General features: G+C 34.8%; 2 protein-coding genes across 2 annotated transcripts; both read left to right on the forward strand.

Annotated features, from left to right (window-relative positions):
* Positions 1-608: 608 nt before the first annotated feature.
* Positions 609-1,731, forward strand: LOC110021791. Its single transcript, XM_020720432.1, has 4 exons — positions 609-717; positions 804-930; positions 1,056-1,128; positions 1,356-1,731. The coding sequence occupies exons 1-4, from the start codon at positions 678-680 to the stop codon at positions 1,632-1,634; spliced, it is 519 nt and encodes a 172-aa protein (XP_020576091.1). The 5' UTR covers positions 609-677; the 3' UTR covers positions 1,635-1,731.
* Positions 1,732-2,308: 577 nt separating this feature from the next.
* LOC110021774 (syntaxin-22-like) lies at positions 2,309-13,817 on the forward strand. Its single transcript, XM_020720399.1, has 7 exons — positions 2,309-2,642; positions 6,925-7,018; positions 7,905-8,044; positions 12,652-12,726; positions 13,099-13,256; positions 13,331-13,431; positions 13,530-13,817. The coding sequence occupies exons 1-7, from the start codon at positions 2,455-2,457 to the stop codon at positions 13,593-13,595; spliced, it is 822 nt and encodes a 273-aa protein (XP_020576058.1). The 5' UTR covers positions 2,309-2,454; the 3' UTR covers positions 13,596-13,817.
* Positions 13,818-14,840: the final 1,023 nt, after the last annotated feature.

Here is a 14,840-nt window from a genome sequence, read left to right on the forward strand (position 1 = left end):
ATAAAATATTCTCAAGCTTTACATATCTAATTGATAGATCATTAAATAAGAGAAAAACTCACATACGCACCAAACAATTACTATGCATTTACATATCTAGCACCTCAAATTTGTTATTTATAGTTTTAACACTTTGATGTCATATACTTATGTATTAAAGGTTATTTATTATTGTGATATTTTTAATGTAATGTTACATATTTGAATAGTATCACATGAATACATGATGTACCACTTCTGCTTTTAAATAGTAACTATTTGAATGGTAAGCTTATATTTTTTTAGGGGGCATTTACATCCTGACCATCCAATTCATATAAATTTACATATATAACACCTACATTTTTTTATTTATAAATTATAATGATACCATCTAAATCTTCCATATAACATTAACAATACATCAATTTTGACTTTCAAAATGTGAAATATATCGTAAAGTTTTGAAGTTTGGTGTTAAAATATGTGAATACATTGGAATTGAGTGGCAAGTGTGTAAATCTTCCTAAATTTCTATGGAGATTGAACTCTTATCTTTATGGGGCCGAATCTTGCCAAACAGTCATTTTATGCAAAATAAATATTCCAGTTCCGTAAATTCTGATTCCCCAATTTTCGGCTGTAAATCCCATAAATATTCCGTTCAACTGCGTTTCTTCCTTCTCAGTCAGTGAGAAATGGGACAGGTGTTGGCCAGCATTCAAGATAGGTTCCACGGTACTCCCTCTCTTTCCGAATTGAAAGAAGCATCAGCCTCTTCCTTCAGGGCTAAAAGATTGAAGCTTTTTCATAACCTTTTGCAGGGAAGGAGTGGAAGGAGAGGCAGATCAGGAAGATCAGTGACAAGGTGTTTGACCGAATCAAGGACGATTTGGGACAGAGAAGCCTCGCCTTTGAGGATCTCTACATCGCTGTTCTCATCGTATACAAGTATGAAATCCTTTTCCTCCTTTCCCCTCTATGAATCCAATCCATGGATTGACTTTTGAGTCTAGGGTTTTTATCCTTTTTTTTTTTTGTTTGGCGGCTGCTTAATGTTTCAACTAACATAACAGTGACATCAATAAGTACTTACCTGGGCCTCATAATGATCCCCCGTCCAAGGAGAAGCTGAAATTAATGATGCAGGTATGGAATCCCCGCAAAAAAAAATCTGAAAATCTTTGTCTTTCTTTTCTATTTTTAGAAATTGTGTGGTATGAAATAAAAGAAAATCCTGATGGCTAAAAGAAACATTTTTCCGAAGAGTTTGGAGGCGGTCATAGTGATGGTGGAAATGAAACCACTTTGTGTATAGCTCTATAATTAGCAAACATGTCTGCAGATTAATGTTTTTGTTGTTTTGGTTGGAGCAGAAGTATGACTGGAATCTAGATGGGGAGCTGGACCGGGAGGAGTTTGCAGAGTTCATTCAGTCCCTGACAGCCGACACCGTCACCGCTGTCGGCCGGAATCTTATAATCGCGCTGGTGATCGCTCCGGCGCTGGCTTTGGCGGCGAAGAGAGCAACGGAGGGTGTTCCGGGAGTGGGTAAGGCGATGAAGAAGGTGCCTAACTCTATTTACGCCTCCATTGTCACTCTTGCTGTTATTCTGTTTCAGAAGGATGGTGAAGATTCTGAGGCTTATGACTGATGATGAAGAGAGAACAGCTTAATTGGCTTTTATGTTTTGCCAATTCAGTGTATCATAATAAGAATACATTTGTGATGTCAAAAAAGAAAAAAAAAAAAAAACTGTTTTTTTAGCTGTTGTCTGTTTTTGTAATTGATTTGTGGAATTTTAAAAATTGGTATCATTTGTCATTAATTCTGACATAGATGTTAATTTTTTATCTTAGAACTTCAAATGATTTTTGGTGAGCTGGGATTTTCTTAAAACATGAATGTTTGAGATTTGGGATGGTGCATCTTTTATAAATTGTGGATGATTTGAATGTTTGAGATTTGGGATGGTGCATCTTTTATAAATTGTGGATGATTACATACAGACCATCAAAATATTGATATTTACAATTTAATCGCCCATCTGATTATTCTGAATTACAAACCCCCCCACCATGAACTCATTGGCAATTTAATTTAATTTTAAGATAATTGCGCTTAAAAGATAAAATTTTAAATATAATTGCATATATAAAAAATTATTTTTAATAGTAAAATGATATTTAAAATTTAAAATAAAATTCAGGTATTATTTATTTTAATATAAAGTAATATTAATTATTATACCAGTTGCTGGAGAAAGACAAGAAAAGTTAGGACATGTTCATCTATGATTCTCTCCATTTATACATATAACAATTAAAAGCAGGCTCGGTCCATCCTCTGGCTCCCCAAACACAATCAAGTGTAGCAGGGATTCATTCGATCGATATCCCTTTGGAATCCTGTAGGATCTTCCCTGCCTGCTTGTCTTAGCCGAAGAGGAAGAGGAAGAGGAAGAGGAAGAGGAGATGAGCTTCCAGGACCTGGAATCGGGACGGTTGGGTGCCGATAGGAGGAACCACATTAACGGCAAGCAGAACACGACGCAGGCCGTAGCCTCTGGTGTTTTCCAGATTAACACCGCCGTGGCCACCTTCCAGCGCCTTCTCAACTCTCTGGGAACCCCTAAGGACACGCCTGAGCTTCGCGAGAAGCTGTAAGCAACCACAGTTGCTTGCTCCTCCCTTCCACCCTTTTTTTTAATTTTTTTTTTAATTAATTTATTTTAGTTTATGTCCTTTTTAGTTTAAATATGACTGTCTGTAATAGTGGTTTCTGATGTTTGCTCCTCCAGCTTTGACATTTTTTGTCTATAGATTTTAACAATTCTGATCAGAAATACGCGTGTCAAGCTTTAAAGCGGCATTGGGTTGGGTTAGGGATAGAAGGGAAGAAAGTCTGTTATTACGTTATGACATGTTCTAATTGGAATGAGTTTCTATGCATGCATTTCATCTGAATCCGCTGGATATCCATTATCTTCTAAAGGGAAGAGGAATGAGGAAAAAGGTTGAGGCATGAGGGAGTGGTAGGGCTATTAAAATTTAATTGTAACTTCAGTCATCCTAAACTCACTCAAAATTTTACTCACCAAGACGAATAGGCAAGTTGGTGGCAGCTGTGACAACTTTGATGTCACCAAGAGGATGCCAAAGAGGGTCTTCGGTTTTTTAATAAAGCATAAGAAGATGTAATGAGGGAGAGTAGGAAGCATGATCTCAAGTGGTAACAAGAAGTTAGGTGATATTATATGGAATAGGAGGAAAGAGTTGTAGAAAGTGATTAAGGGCATCAAAAGGTATGAGCGAAGCCATGGATTTCAAAAGATCCCCAATCTTGACCTTTTAAAGCATTAAATAGGAATTGATTGTGCCGCATCTAAGGATATTTAAGCATGAGAAAACAATGGGGAACCCCACTGTTTGCAATGATGAGGAACTATATAACCGAATTCTGTGCCTCTTCACTTTCAGAGCTCACACTTTATCTTCATTAATTATTTTCGTATAGAAACTTATTGAGTGTACAGTGCTTCTGCCATCCTAGTTTGGGTACTGGTTGATATTTAAGTTTGCCTCTCCTCATGTGTGAAGTTGACTCAGGAGTTACATTGACTTCAAGTTAACAATAGATAACAAGGTCATCCTCATCTCTTTTTATAATAACCAAAAATTAATTCACAAAGGTCGCCATACATTCTTTTGGCATGCCTCTTTTTTTTGTAAGTTCATTTTAATTATACTATCAATTGTGAGTATATGGAGGTACTATGCAGTAAAATGAAAGAATGCTAGTAATCTATCTGAAATTGTGGAGATAAGCGAGATGCTCTTAGGAAAGAAAATAGATAAAAAAAAAGATCATTGGTTGTATAAAATATTAAAGAAGCCTAGAGTTTAAAAAAAAATTATTACATGTGCAACTACCAGCGCACATGCTATTCTTCTCTTTGTAGCCATTTGACATTTATGTGAAGCATCATTGAAGTTACTAATTGGGCTTTTTAAAAGTATGAAATCATATATATTTAATATTTATATTACTATAAAATTTATTCCTAATTTTTTTTCTTCTATAGTCATCAACAAACTTGGTAATTATTTAGGATGTTTTAGAGCCTAAGATTACAGATATTAATTGAGTGAAGATTTTGTAATTACAAATACAAGATACCCAAGGAAAATAAAATCAATTCCAATAATTATTTACTTTGAATATTTTGTTTACTCTTTGTGCTTCAAGATATGAATCTAAATATTGTTTTCGCTCATTTCTATCTTGTATTTTGTACTAGATAGAACCTCTAATAGTCATTTTTTAAAATATTATATCAATTCATCATATCCAACATATCGTGCAATTTTGATATAGTTATTCGATATTTGGTGGTAATCTTATTGATATAGTCTACTATTGATACATGTTAATTTCTGACTTAGATGTGCTAGATATTAGAATTGCACAATATCTTAAGCTCCCTCAAATAAACTATTTTAAAGCAAATCATCTTATTATAATTTCATCATATTCAGTTGAATTCATGTTATGATGTGTTAGATTCTGTAAGGATGATTTAGGAATCAAATCAGTAATATATTGTATTCTTCTTAGTGGTGATAATTCACATTAAGTCAAATCAACTTATAATTGTTTAAAATACCTAGTCTTTCACTTTTTTTCAAGAAAATACAAAACTAAAGTTCCTACAAAAATAACATTACAAAAGCTCAAAGTACTAAAATAAAGGTTTTTTCAATTTGTTTATGTCAATGCACATATCTTGTATTTTCATCAATTAAAAATTTTGATCTTTGCTCCAAAATATGTCAGTGCATTAAGCTAGTTGCTTGGAGAAGCAAAACTACTCTGACAAACATTTACATGTGAAAGCGCTTTATTTTTTCTTAGGGTCTGTTTGGGGCAGCTGCAGTTTATCCAGCTTATCCTGATAATCTGGTGATAAACAGCTGATTCGGATAAGCTATATATTTGTTTGGTTTGTGCGTTTAAAGAACAGTTGATTCTAGAAAAATGATCAATCTTCCCTTATTCTAGATAAGTTACAGCTGTTTGATTTGTGCGTTTTGTAAACAGCTGATTTGTAGATTTTTTTAGTTAAATGAACAATCTGGCACGAGAACAACTGATTTTCACTACTAATGACACATTATCAGTTGTAGTTAAATGAACAATCTGGCACGAGAACCAACTGATTTTCACTACTAATGACACATTATCAGTTTGGGATTCATTATATAACCAGTGAGGAAAAATAGCAGCAAAGATGATTTCCTGCATTCCGATGTAGCAGATCGGCAAACATTATATATCCAGTGAAGAAAAATACCAGGAAAGAACTTACGACAACCAAAGATAACCAAAACCATCCATAAAATCGAAATGCTCCTTACGGTAACTCATCCTACTTACGGTAACCAAAGAAAAATCGAAATGCTCCTTACATTATATAAAATCGAAATGCTCCTTACGACAACCAAAGATAACCAAAGACATTCATACGAAACTCATCCTAATAACAGTAACCAAATATAAGAACTTATAGAGCGCAAAGGGAGGATCACAGGTGAAAAGAGGAAAGAGATAAGTGTTATAAGGAACAAGCACGATGGATCGTATATTACGATCTCCCATTTTTTCTCAGAGCACGGAACTTTTAGAGCACGAGCTGGGATGAGGAAATGAGGGGTAGGTAAAGTGAAAATCACAGTGAAACGCTCGACCGCGGCACCGAGGGCGCGGGCCGCAGTCCTATATTAACTAAAAAAGGTGTTTTACTCATGCAGCCAGGACGCCTCTGCGGAGTTTTCAAAACGCACAATCCGTGAATAAGTCCCCCCAAACAGACCCTTAATTATGTTGATATCTTTAGTTGTTGTTCTCAAGCTGTGAGTGGGCAAATGATAAGCCTTCTTTACCCATTTTGGCAATGAGTTTAAAGTTCAGAGTGGAGTCTTGTGTATTAAAGGGTGGCTTGCCCATGCAGGCTTGGTCAAGGTAAGAATTAAGGGAGGGCTTTGGTGAAAGATTGAAGGGGATTAAGAGAGAGAGTATGGAAACAATTGGATAATTTTACAAAGAAATCTTTTATTAGCGGATGATGGATTCCCTTCTTCTTGCTTTGCTAACTTTCTTCCTTTTTAGTTACTTCTTCTTTTTTTTTTTCTTGCTGAATTAATAGCTTCTGCTCATTGTAGTTTTTGGTTAGAGGTAGGACTTAAGGAGAGAGTTTCTAGAGAGAATTCAGAAAATTTGGAGGTTTAGTTAATTACATGAAAATCGTAACTATCCTAAAAATAAGCTATATCTTTTCCTACATATTTACAATCTTTTTAAACCATCTACAACATATTATCAATAACGATTTTAATAAAATATTATCTAATAGGTGTTGGGTGGCATCCTTAGTTAATTTAGTACTAAAATATTAATATTTTAATGGACCAGCAACCTAGGAAAGAAGATAGAGGAGGGGAAAGGTGGCTTTTCTTTCTGCGATTTCTTGTGCAACCTGATCTTCTCCCTTGTAACTCGTGTAAGTATCCATTTATTTTTCATACAACATGGTTCTTTCTATGATGTCCATCCAATTTTTTCTGCCTCCTTTCTAGGTCAATTTTTGTGCTGCATGGTTATGTGGCTGAATCTATTATAGGGTATGTTAGCTTACTTCATGTGTAGCATCTTGATCCACCAATGGAACTTGACTAGTTCGTTAATCAAATCAAATGTCGGGAGAGCCCCCAGCATCAGTCTTGCACAAAAATTTACTTGTAATTATACCATAACTAGAAATCCTTTACAAAAACCCTTCTTTGGAAGATTGATCTCATCTCTGCCAAAAGATCTTAGCTGTCTCTGCTTTATCTCTTTCCTAACTATCTAGATAAATCTTCTCTAATTTAGGTTTTCGCTGGCAGGCATAAGACTAGGCTACATATTGGACAGTTGGTGAAGGATACCTCAGCAAAACTAAAAGAAGCCAGTGAAACCAATCATCAGGGAGAAGTTAGCGTGAGTACTCAAGGAGTTATATATTTCCTCGACTTCTACATTTTCCATGTTTACTTGCATATCCAATAATTTGAATTATCTCGCAGTTTTATGCAATCTTATTTTAACCGGGATATCATTGTATGCCCCTGAAAATTATGCATGACTTGAATGGTTGACTGTTGAATAGAGTGTTGGCTTCGCAACTCAATGAAGCAATTTTGAGATTGTTACATCATGAATTTGATGTGTGTACTTGCTCTTTGAAGCCGAAATATAGGTTGCAGATAGCCTCATTAAAATTCTTGATATTATTGTTTATTTTGTCAATCATCAGTAGAAGCAGCTGCGGCTGACTTATACCAACCATTTGGTGTCAACCTATGAACGCTTAATCTCCATTCATGCACATTCAACTCTGCACTTGATGGCTCATATTAATTGTATAGCCTTACCTATTTTTTAAAAAATAAGACTGTTTTTAAAATGGGGCATTTACATACACAGCACACAATTCTTGTGTATTTACATATCGCCCACCTAAATTCTCATATTTACACAGATAACACTTCATCTTTTAATATTACATTAAAAATAGCACTTTTACCACTTTTAAAAATCAAATATACCTTTTCATGCATAAGTTTAAAGTGCCTAAGTGCTATGTATGTAAATATGAGAGTTTAGATGTGATAAATGTAAATACATAAGAACTGTGTGCTACTTGTGTACATCACCGTCAGTTTATTTTCTAATTCTTTTTGCACTACAGATTCTTCTTATATGGCTTCTCAAATATAGTCATTGTTCATTTATCTTCTCCTGTGTGTAACACTGATGCTGTTTTTTTTCATCTTTGAGTTTCACCTCATTCACTGTACTTGAGTAATAAAATGGCATCTTACAGAAAAGCAAAAAGATTGCTGATGCAAAGCTTGCAAAAGATTTCCAAGCGGTGCTGAAAGAGTTTCAGAGAGTTCAAAAGCTTGCAGCTGAGAGAGAAACAGCATATACACCCTTTATACGCCAAGCAGTTCTTCCTTCAAGGTCTGTATCATTTGCTTTAGCATAGACAGTTTTAAAGCGTAATAGAATTTAGCATCTTACGTTTGTACCTGCTAGCGGAATATTTATCAGCAAGATAACATTTGCCGAATGCCATTTAGAGATTGACAATGTTCAATCTTGTTTAATATTGTCCAATATTATTTGATGCATTACACTTAAAGGTTTAGATTTTACTGATGCAAATTTAAGTTGAGATTCAAAAATAAGCATGTTAAATATGAAAATTCATTATCCACCAACTCTCAATTTAGATAAATATTAGCCTCTTCTGATGTAAAGTTATAAAACACATGGAAATTGCACAAAATGATAATTTAAAAATCGTCAAGATTTTAACTTTTGCAATGATTAAGAAACTAACACTGCAAAAAGGAATGCCAAATTGCTGCAAATTTGACATAATCTCAATCACTTGCACGCACAATACTAATTATGAAATAGGTAGATAAAATAAATTAGAATGTAAGTTCATTAATAAAATTTCAAAGTCTCGCCTCAATACAAGGAAAAGAGAATTTGTTATCACCATTCACACTTGAATTAACATTCAACATGACTACACGAGTTTAAGGGGAAATATAATTTGTTTTTGAACTATTGAATGATGAATTACATACCTCAAGGGTACTCTTTATACCGCAAAAAGACTTTCTTTCACGAAGTTAAGACACTTTCTTATAAACCTGTGTATAAGGTAGTCCAAAAGCCGAAAGGAGAAGGATCGCAAGGATTGGAAAGTGGAAAAATGTGTAGATTTAGAAGAACTTTTGTTATTTTTAAAAGTTTAAAGCATTTTTAAAAGAAACTCATGAAGGAGAGGTGGTTCCCAGGCTTTGTAAGGCTTGTGGATTTAATTACAAGAAAGAAAGGGAGGGGTTCAGCATAGGGATAGAAGAGGGTAAGGTGCTGTCAAATTGATGTGATGGTCAAATGATGAGGTGGTTCAGCAAAGGGATAGAAGAGGGTAAGGCGGTGTCAAATTGATGTGATGGTCAAATGATGAGGTGGTAGTCAAGTATGGTAAAAGATTAAGGTAGTGAGCTAGGACAACTAAAGCATATGCACAAGAATTAAAAAATTCTTGGTCCTCTAAATTTACACTACAACTTAAAGGACATTTACAAGACCAAAATGCAAAGGTCAAAATACCCAAAACATTTGACCTCATAACGCAAGGTTCACATGCATGTCACTCAACATAAAGAAAAATTATATGAAGCAAGTCTTAGGTACGCATCATATTAGACTTAGAGATGGCAATGGAGATAATTAATTTGATGCCTTGGATCAACACTTCTTGGCTTTGAAGGATTCGATACCTATGAATCATGATTCGGGTCCTCCTTTAATGACTCTAGGCTTAGCTACTAAAACTCCTCCATCGTTGACTATGAGTACAGATGGAAGTTCTTGCTAGACATTTAATTTAGAATTGTTTTAGTTATTTAAAGTCTGCTCGGATCAATGAGATCTCAAGCAACGAAGCAAAAGTGTCTTTACTAGCGTCAAGGAAGAAGTGTTAACCCAGAAGTCAAAATTGCTTGTGAACTACATGTATAACTAGAGTTCACAACCTATGTTTTAGAAGGCATTGATGGGGCGCGCCCCTGAGTGAGGAGTGTGGTAAAACGCCCTTGCCTAGTGAGGGGGGTGTGATTCTCATGGAGCGTATGTCCCCACACGCCTTTTACGCCCTAGAAAGAATTTTTCGTCGTGGGCCTATGCCTCCATCTACTAAAAAAAAAAAGAACTTAATTGTACTCAGAGCCTTAGACCTTCTTGATTTTATCGCAGTCGTCTCTCCAACAGCTCTTCGTCGCAACTGTCTCTTTCGCAGCTATTCATCATAGTCGTCTCTCCCTCAACTCTCACCTACACCCTTCTGCATGCATGCGTAGAAAGCGCAAAAAGCAATTTCGGACGTCGCACTCCGGCCCTATCCCCTGCAAGGCCCACTGGTGCGTGATCCACTTCCATACGTCTCTCTCGCAGTCCGTCGGTAGTTGTGCATCCGTTGTTGTGTGATCTCTCACAGTTCCGCACCCGTCGCCCTCTAGCTCTCATAGTTTTGCTGAAATATACGTAAGCACTATTTAAATGTGCGGATTTCATTATATATACAATGATTTCATTGTAGCTGCATTGAAATTCATGAAATCCACATGTTGTGTTTGTTGCAACTTGCCAATTTAGAATTCATAGGATTTAAATATAAATTTGAACATGGTTTAATCCCCCACAATGATAACTTATTCCACAACAGAAAATAAGATATAATGTGGATTTCACGGATTTCACTGCAACCTTTAGCATTATTGGGATTTAGTAATTGAATATAAGTTCTTTTAATATCACTTAATAATTTTTTTATTAAGTTCATTATTTTATTTATTCACTTATTAAATATGCCGTATGTTTCTTTTATATTGTGGGCCTAATGCCCGACGCTTTGGAGCTTACGTCTCGCCAAACACCCCCACCTTTTAAAACATTGTCCACAACATGAAGTTAAATCAGCTACAATTAATTATAGGGAGGTTCTAAAATCAATAGGAGCATTTGCCTCATATGAATTTTCATTAATTTTTCACATACTTTATAGGGTTTAGACTTCTTGGCGTTTAACTTTTTGAGAAGTCCTTTGGAAAATCCCTAGGGTCTATCCCTCACAAGAACCATATCTCCCTCATTAAATTCTTTAACCAGATATGTGAATCAACGTCATATTTGTACTTGTCATAACTTAAGGTAAGTTTATGTTGAATTTCTTAGTGAAGATCATGCGTACTTCAAATATATAAATGTTTAGATCAAATGGTTTTACATAGTTTATACCAATGACATTGTGAAATGGGCCAATGCCGGTTGATTTATTAACTCAACTGTTATAAGTGAACTCAACAGTATGAGGATTAAATCCCAGCTTATGGTGTTATTTGTTGCCTAACACTTCAGCAAGTTTCTTTATTACAGGTTGACATTTTTTTTCAGTCCCTTTTAGAGATGGCTTGTAGAAGTAAACATGAGTTTCATATTGAGTTTCTTTCTTTCATAATATTTTTCATTAGCAGCTCACCAACTCCTGAGAATTTATTTAGGCCTAAAATAATAGCCTTCAGTAATCATTGAAAGTGCACAATTTTCCTAAAGAATAAGATAATGATGTGTAGCATAATAAAAGCTGTGTAACAATTAATGAATTGTGTTATTTTGGAAACCAATCAACTACTATTCTTATGGCTTGCAGGGAATGGGAAAGGGAGTACCATTTTGATGTTTGGCTCAAAAGAATCTTTCTTCCATCATAGCAATCATCCTCACATAACCGAAGCAATCAGATGTGGCTTTTCAGTGAATTTTTTTCAATGAGAAAATCTCAAAGAGATGAATTAAGGATGCAAAGTTGGGCCTCTTGGAAGAGTTGGCCATCTTGCATCCGAAAACTAGTACTAAAGGTAAATGAATTTGAAGTTAAGGACTCAAAAGAATCTTTCTTCCATCATAGCAATCATCCTCACATAACCGAAGCAATCAGATGTGGCTTTTCAGTGAATTTTTTTCAATGAGAAAATCTCAAAGAGATGAATTAAGGATGCAAAGTTGGGCCTCTTGGAAGAGTTGGCCATCTTGCATCCAAAAACTAGTACTAAGGGTAAATGAATTTGAAGTTAAGGACTCACATATCTCACCAAAGTCTTTGCAATTGGGATAATCACTCTTTTCCAATAAGATGATCTCAATTCTCATGTTCTACAATAATGGGCACATCCTACTCGAGGTGTTTGTTACTTTCTTTTCTCAACATTGTTTTTTGCGTGAGGACAATGTTATAATCTTGTGGAAGTGATCCCACTAGCAATGTTGAGAGCTAACTTTCTCTTGATCATTAAGGCACTTGATTTTACCTTACGGTTCAAATATAGCTTTAACTCTCGTGAGAGCTGAGAGAACATATCATGATAGATCCCTTCGTCTCCTACTAACTATCTCAGTTTGTCCCTCAGTTAGTGTGTGTTGATTAATTGAAAATTTTATTACAGTTCGTATTTTTTCCCCTCAAAGTTTCTCGAAAGCAATTCATGAATTTCACATCTTTGTCAAGTATAATATTTAACTCTCGTGAGAGCTGAGAGAATATATCATGATAGTTCCCTTGGACTCCTATTAACTATCTCAGTTTGTCCCTCAGTTAGTGTGCGTTGATCAATTGAAAATTTTATTACAGTTCGTATTTTTTCCCCTCAAAGTTTCTCGAAAGCAATTCATGAATTTCACATCTTTGTCAAGTATAATAGTTTTTTATGATTTATGCAGTTTAACCAGTTCCCAAAAATACAATTTCATTTTGTGTGATGCATTAACAATTTTATAATATAGAATGAAATGACTAAGGAATTATTTCTTGTGAATTTTACAACATTGTCAAGTTGCTGCCTTGGGGGAATTTATGACTGAATTTTAGTTTTACATGTTATGGGATGTTTTTGTGGTTATCCAAATAACAACTGAAGCTCTATGCACATTGCAACATTCATATTTATTCTTCATATTCAAATTTTAACTTTGTTAGTGACATTTTTATGCAGCTACACTGCAAGTGAGGCTGGTATTGGTTCTGAGAAAACTCCAGAGGAGCGTGCTCTGTTAGTTGAGTCAAGAAGGTGCATAATGACTTGCTTTTTCTGGCCTTTAAGCTTATTTAAATTATGTTCAGTTTCTGCTGGTATAATTTTTAATATACCTCTATATGCTTACCCACACAAAAGAATATTTTTTTTTTTATCTCTCGTATACAAACAAATGTGTAGTATCGCCAAATCTGTACATTTAAGTTGAGGGCAAAGGACTAATAGTTTATTGTAGGTAGAGCAATTTCAATGATTTTTGTAAGCATTCTTCGAACTTCAATTACTGTGCATCTTTCTCTACATGTAACTGAAGATATTTTTTATCTGAATCTGATGGATATAGAATTTTTTTATTTTGTGCATTCAAAAACATGTTTGATCATCATCAATTTTTGGGAACTTCAGGCAGGAGGTACTGTTGTTGGATAATGAGATTGCTTTTAATGAAGCTATCATTGAGGAGCGACAAGTGGGCATACAGGAGATCCAACAGCAAATTGGAGAGGTTAATGAAATATTCAAAGATCTTGCAGTGTTGGTTCATGATCAAGGAAATATGATTGGTGAGTTATTTCTTCCTTAAACCTTTTTTTATTCCTACCAAGTTAGTTAGTTAATCAACATTAATAAATCATAGATGATATCGGCTCCAATATTGATAACTCCCTTGTGGCCACTACACAAGCCAAAACCGAATTAACCAAAGCATCAAAGACGCAGAAATCAAACTCATCTCTGGTATAACACATCATGTTCTTCTCCCTTCCTGATATCTTCATTTTTTTTTTAGCTTTTTTTTTTCTTTTTTATAAACAATATGGTAACTGCTTCCACAGGGCTGCTTGCTATTGGTGATATTTGGTGTTGTCCTGCTCATCGTAATCATCGTTCTGGCTGCTTGATGGGGCTAAAAATTGATTTGATTGGAGCCAATGCTGCTTGATAGATGAATTATCATGTGAAATTAGTATGGTTTGGTTGCAAGGTTTTGTGATTTTTCTGGGTTTCCTTAATGCCTTGCTGCCATGTTTGTGTTGAGATTGTTTGCCATGTGAGTAATTAACGCTGAGCCATATCATATTTGTGTATATACATAACATGAATAATTAAGGCAGTCATTGTATCATGCCCTCTTAGGGAATAACGATATACATAACATGAATATTTTTTTTTTAATTATAACACATAAGATACAACTAAACTAAGGGTGTGCTTGGGACAGCTTGTGTTTATCAACCGTTTATTTGGAAACACGAACCGCGAGTACCAACTGATAACCTGCTCAAATGCAATTTTCAAATGATGAGGCAGTGTTTTTAAAATGTTGCCGCAATGGATAAGTTGCCCCAAATGGAGCCTAAGTTTGAGTTGTGTTAGCCCTTATGTTTTCCATGAATGGCGGTTGTACATGATTATAGGGATTGTTAATTACTTTTCTAACTCCAAATTATTGTGGAAAGCCCGGTTTTTTGACAGCTTGATATATTGATTATTATATTCATCGAGTTGCAGGGAAAAAAACATTTCAGGACGTGATTTTCCATTTTTTTCAGAAATGTTTTACTCTGCAAATAATTTGACTAGTATCAACAGATGGTTGGCTTATGGTCGTGAGTTTATTTTTTTATTATTATTATTTATTATTTTTTTTGGATGGTTACGTTGAGAATTTTGGGCCATAAGATGTTCATCTCCCAAGGGAGTTTTAATGGACGCAGGCAGTCATTGTATCATGCCCTCTTAGGGAATAACATATAAGCGATTAGTGAAGGTCTAGTCCGATATTATATGTCCTCGTATGGCTGACTCAATGTCAATGGTGTGCGTGCAAGAACTTACAATAGGTGAACAATCTTGTCCAATCAAGCTCTCAAAATTATTATCATCCCGCAAATCAATCTGATAAAATAAGAAAATATCTGTGGAATTTTTTAGCCATTTTTTTTAATATCATGCATATAGCCAAGCAGGTATGATTGGATATAGGATTTTATGCTAGCTGATCAAGAACGGGCACTTACGTACATAACACTCAAGTCCTATGTATTTACAGCTTTACTTTTTTAAAATACACTTAAGTCCTATGTATTTACAGCTTTACTTTTTTAAAATTTATATCACAGTTTTGATATATATTAAAAATACCA

Source organism: Phalaenopsis equestris, unplaced genomic scaffold (genome assembly GCF_001263595.1).
Source record: "Phalaenopsis equestris unplaced genomic scaffold, ASM126359v1 Scaffold000146, whole genome shotgun sequence".
In the NCBI taxonomy this organism is placed as follows: Eukaryota; Viridiplantae; Streptophyta; class Magnoliopsida; order Asparagales; family Orchidaceae; genus Phalaenopsis; species Phalaenopsis equestris.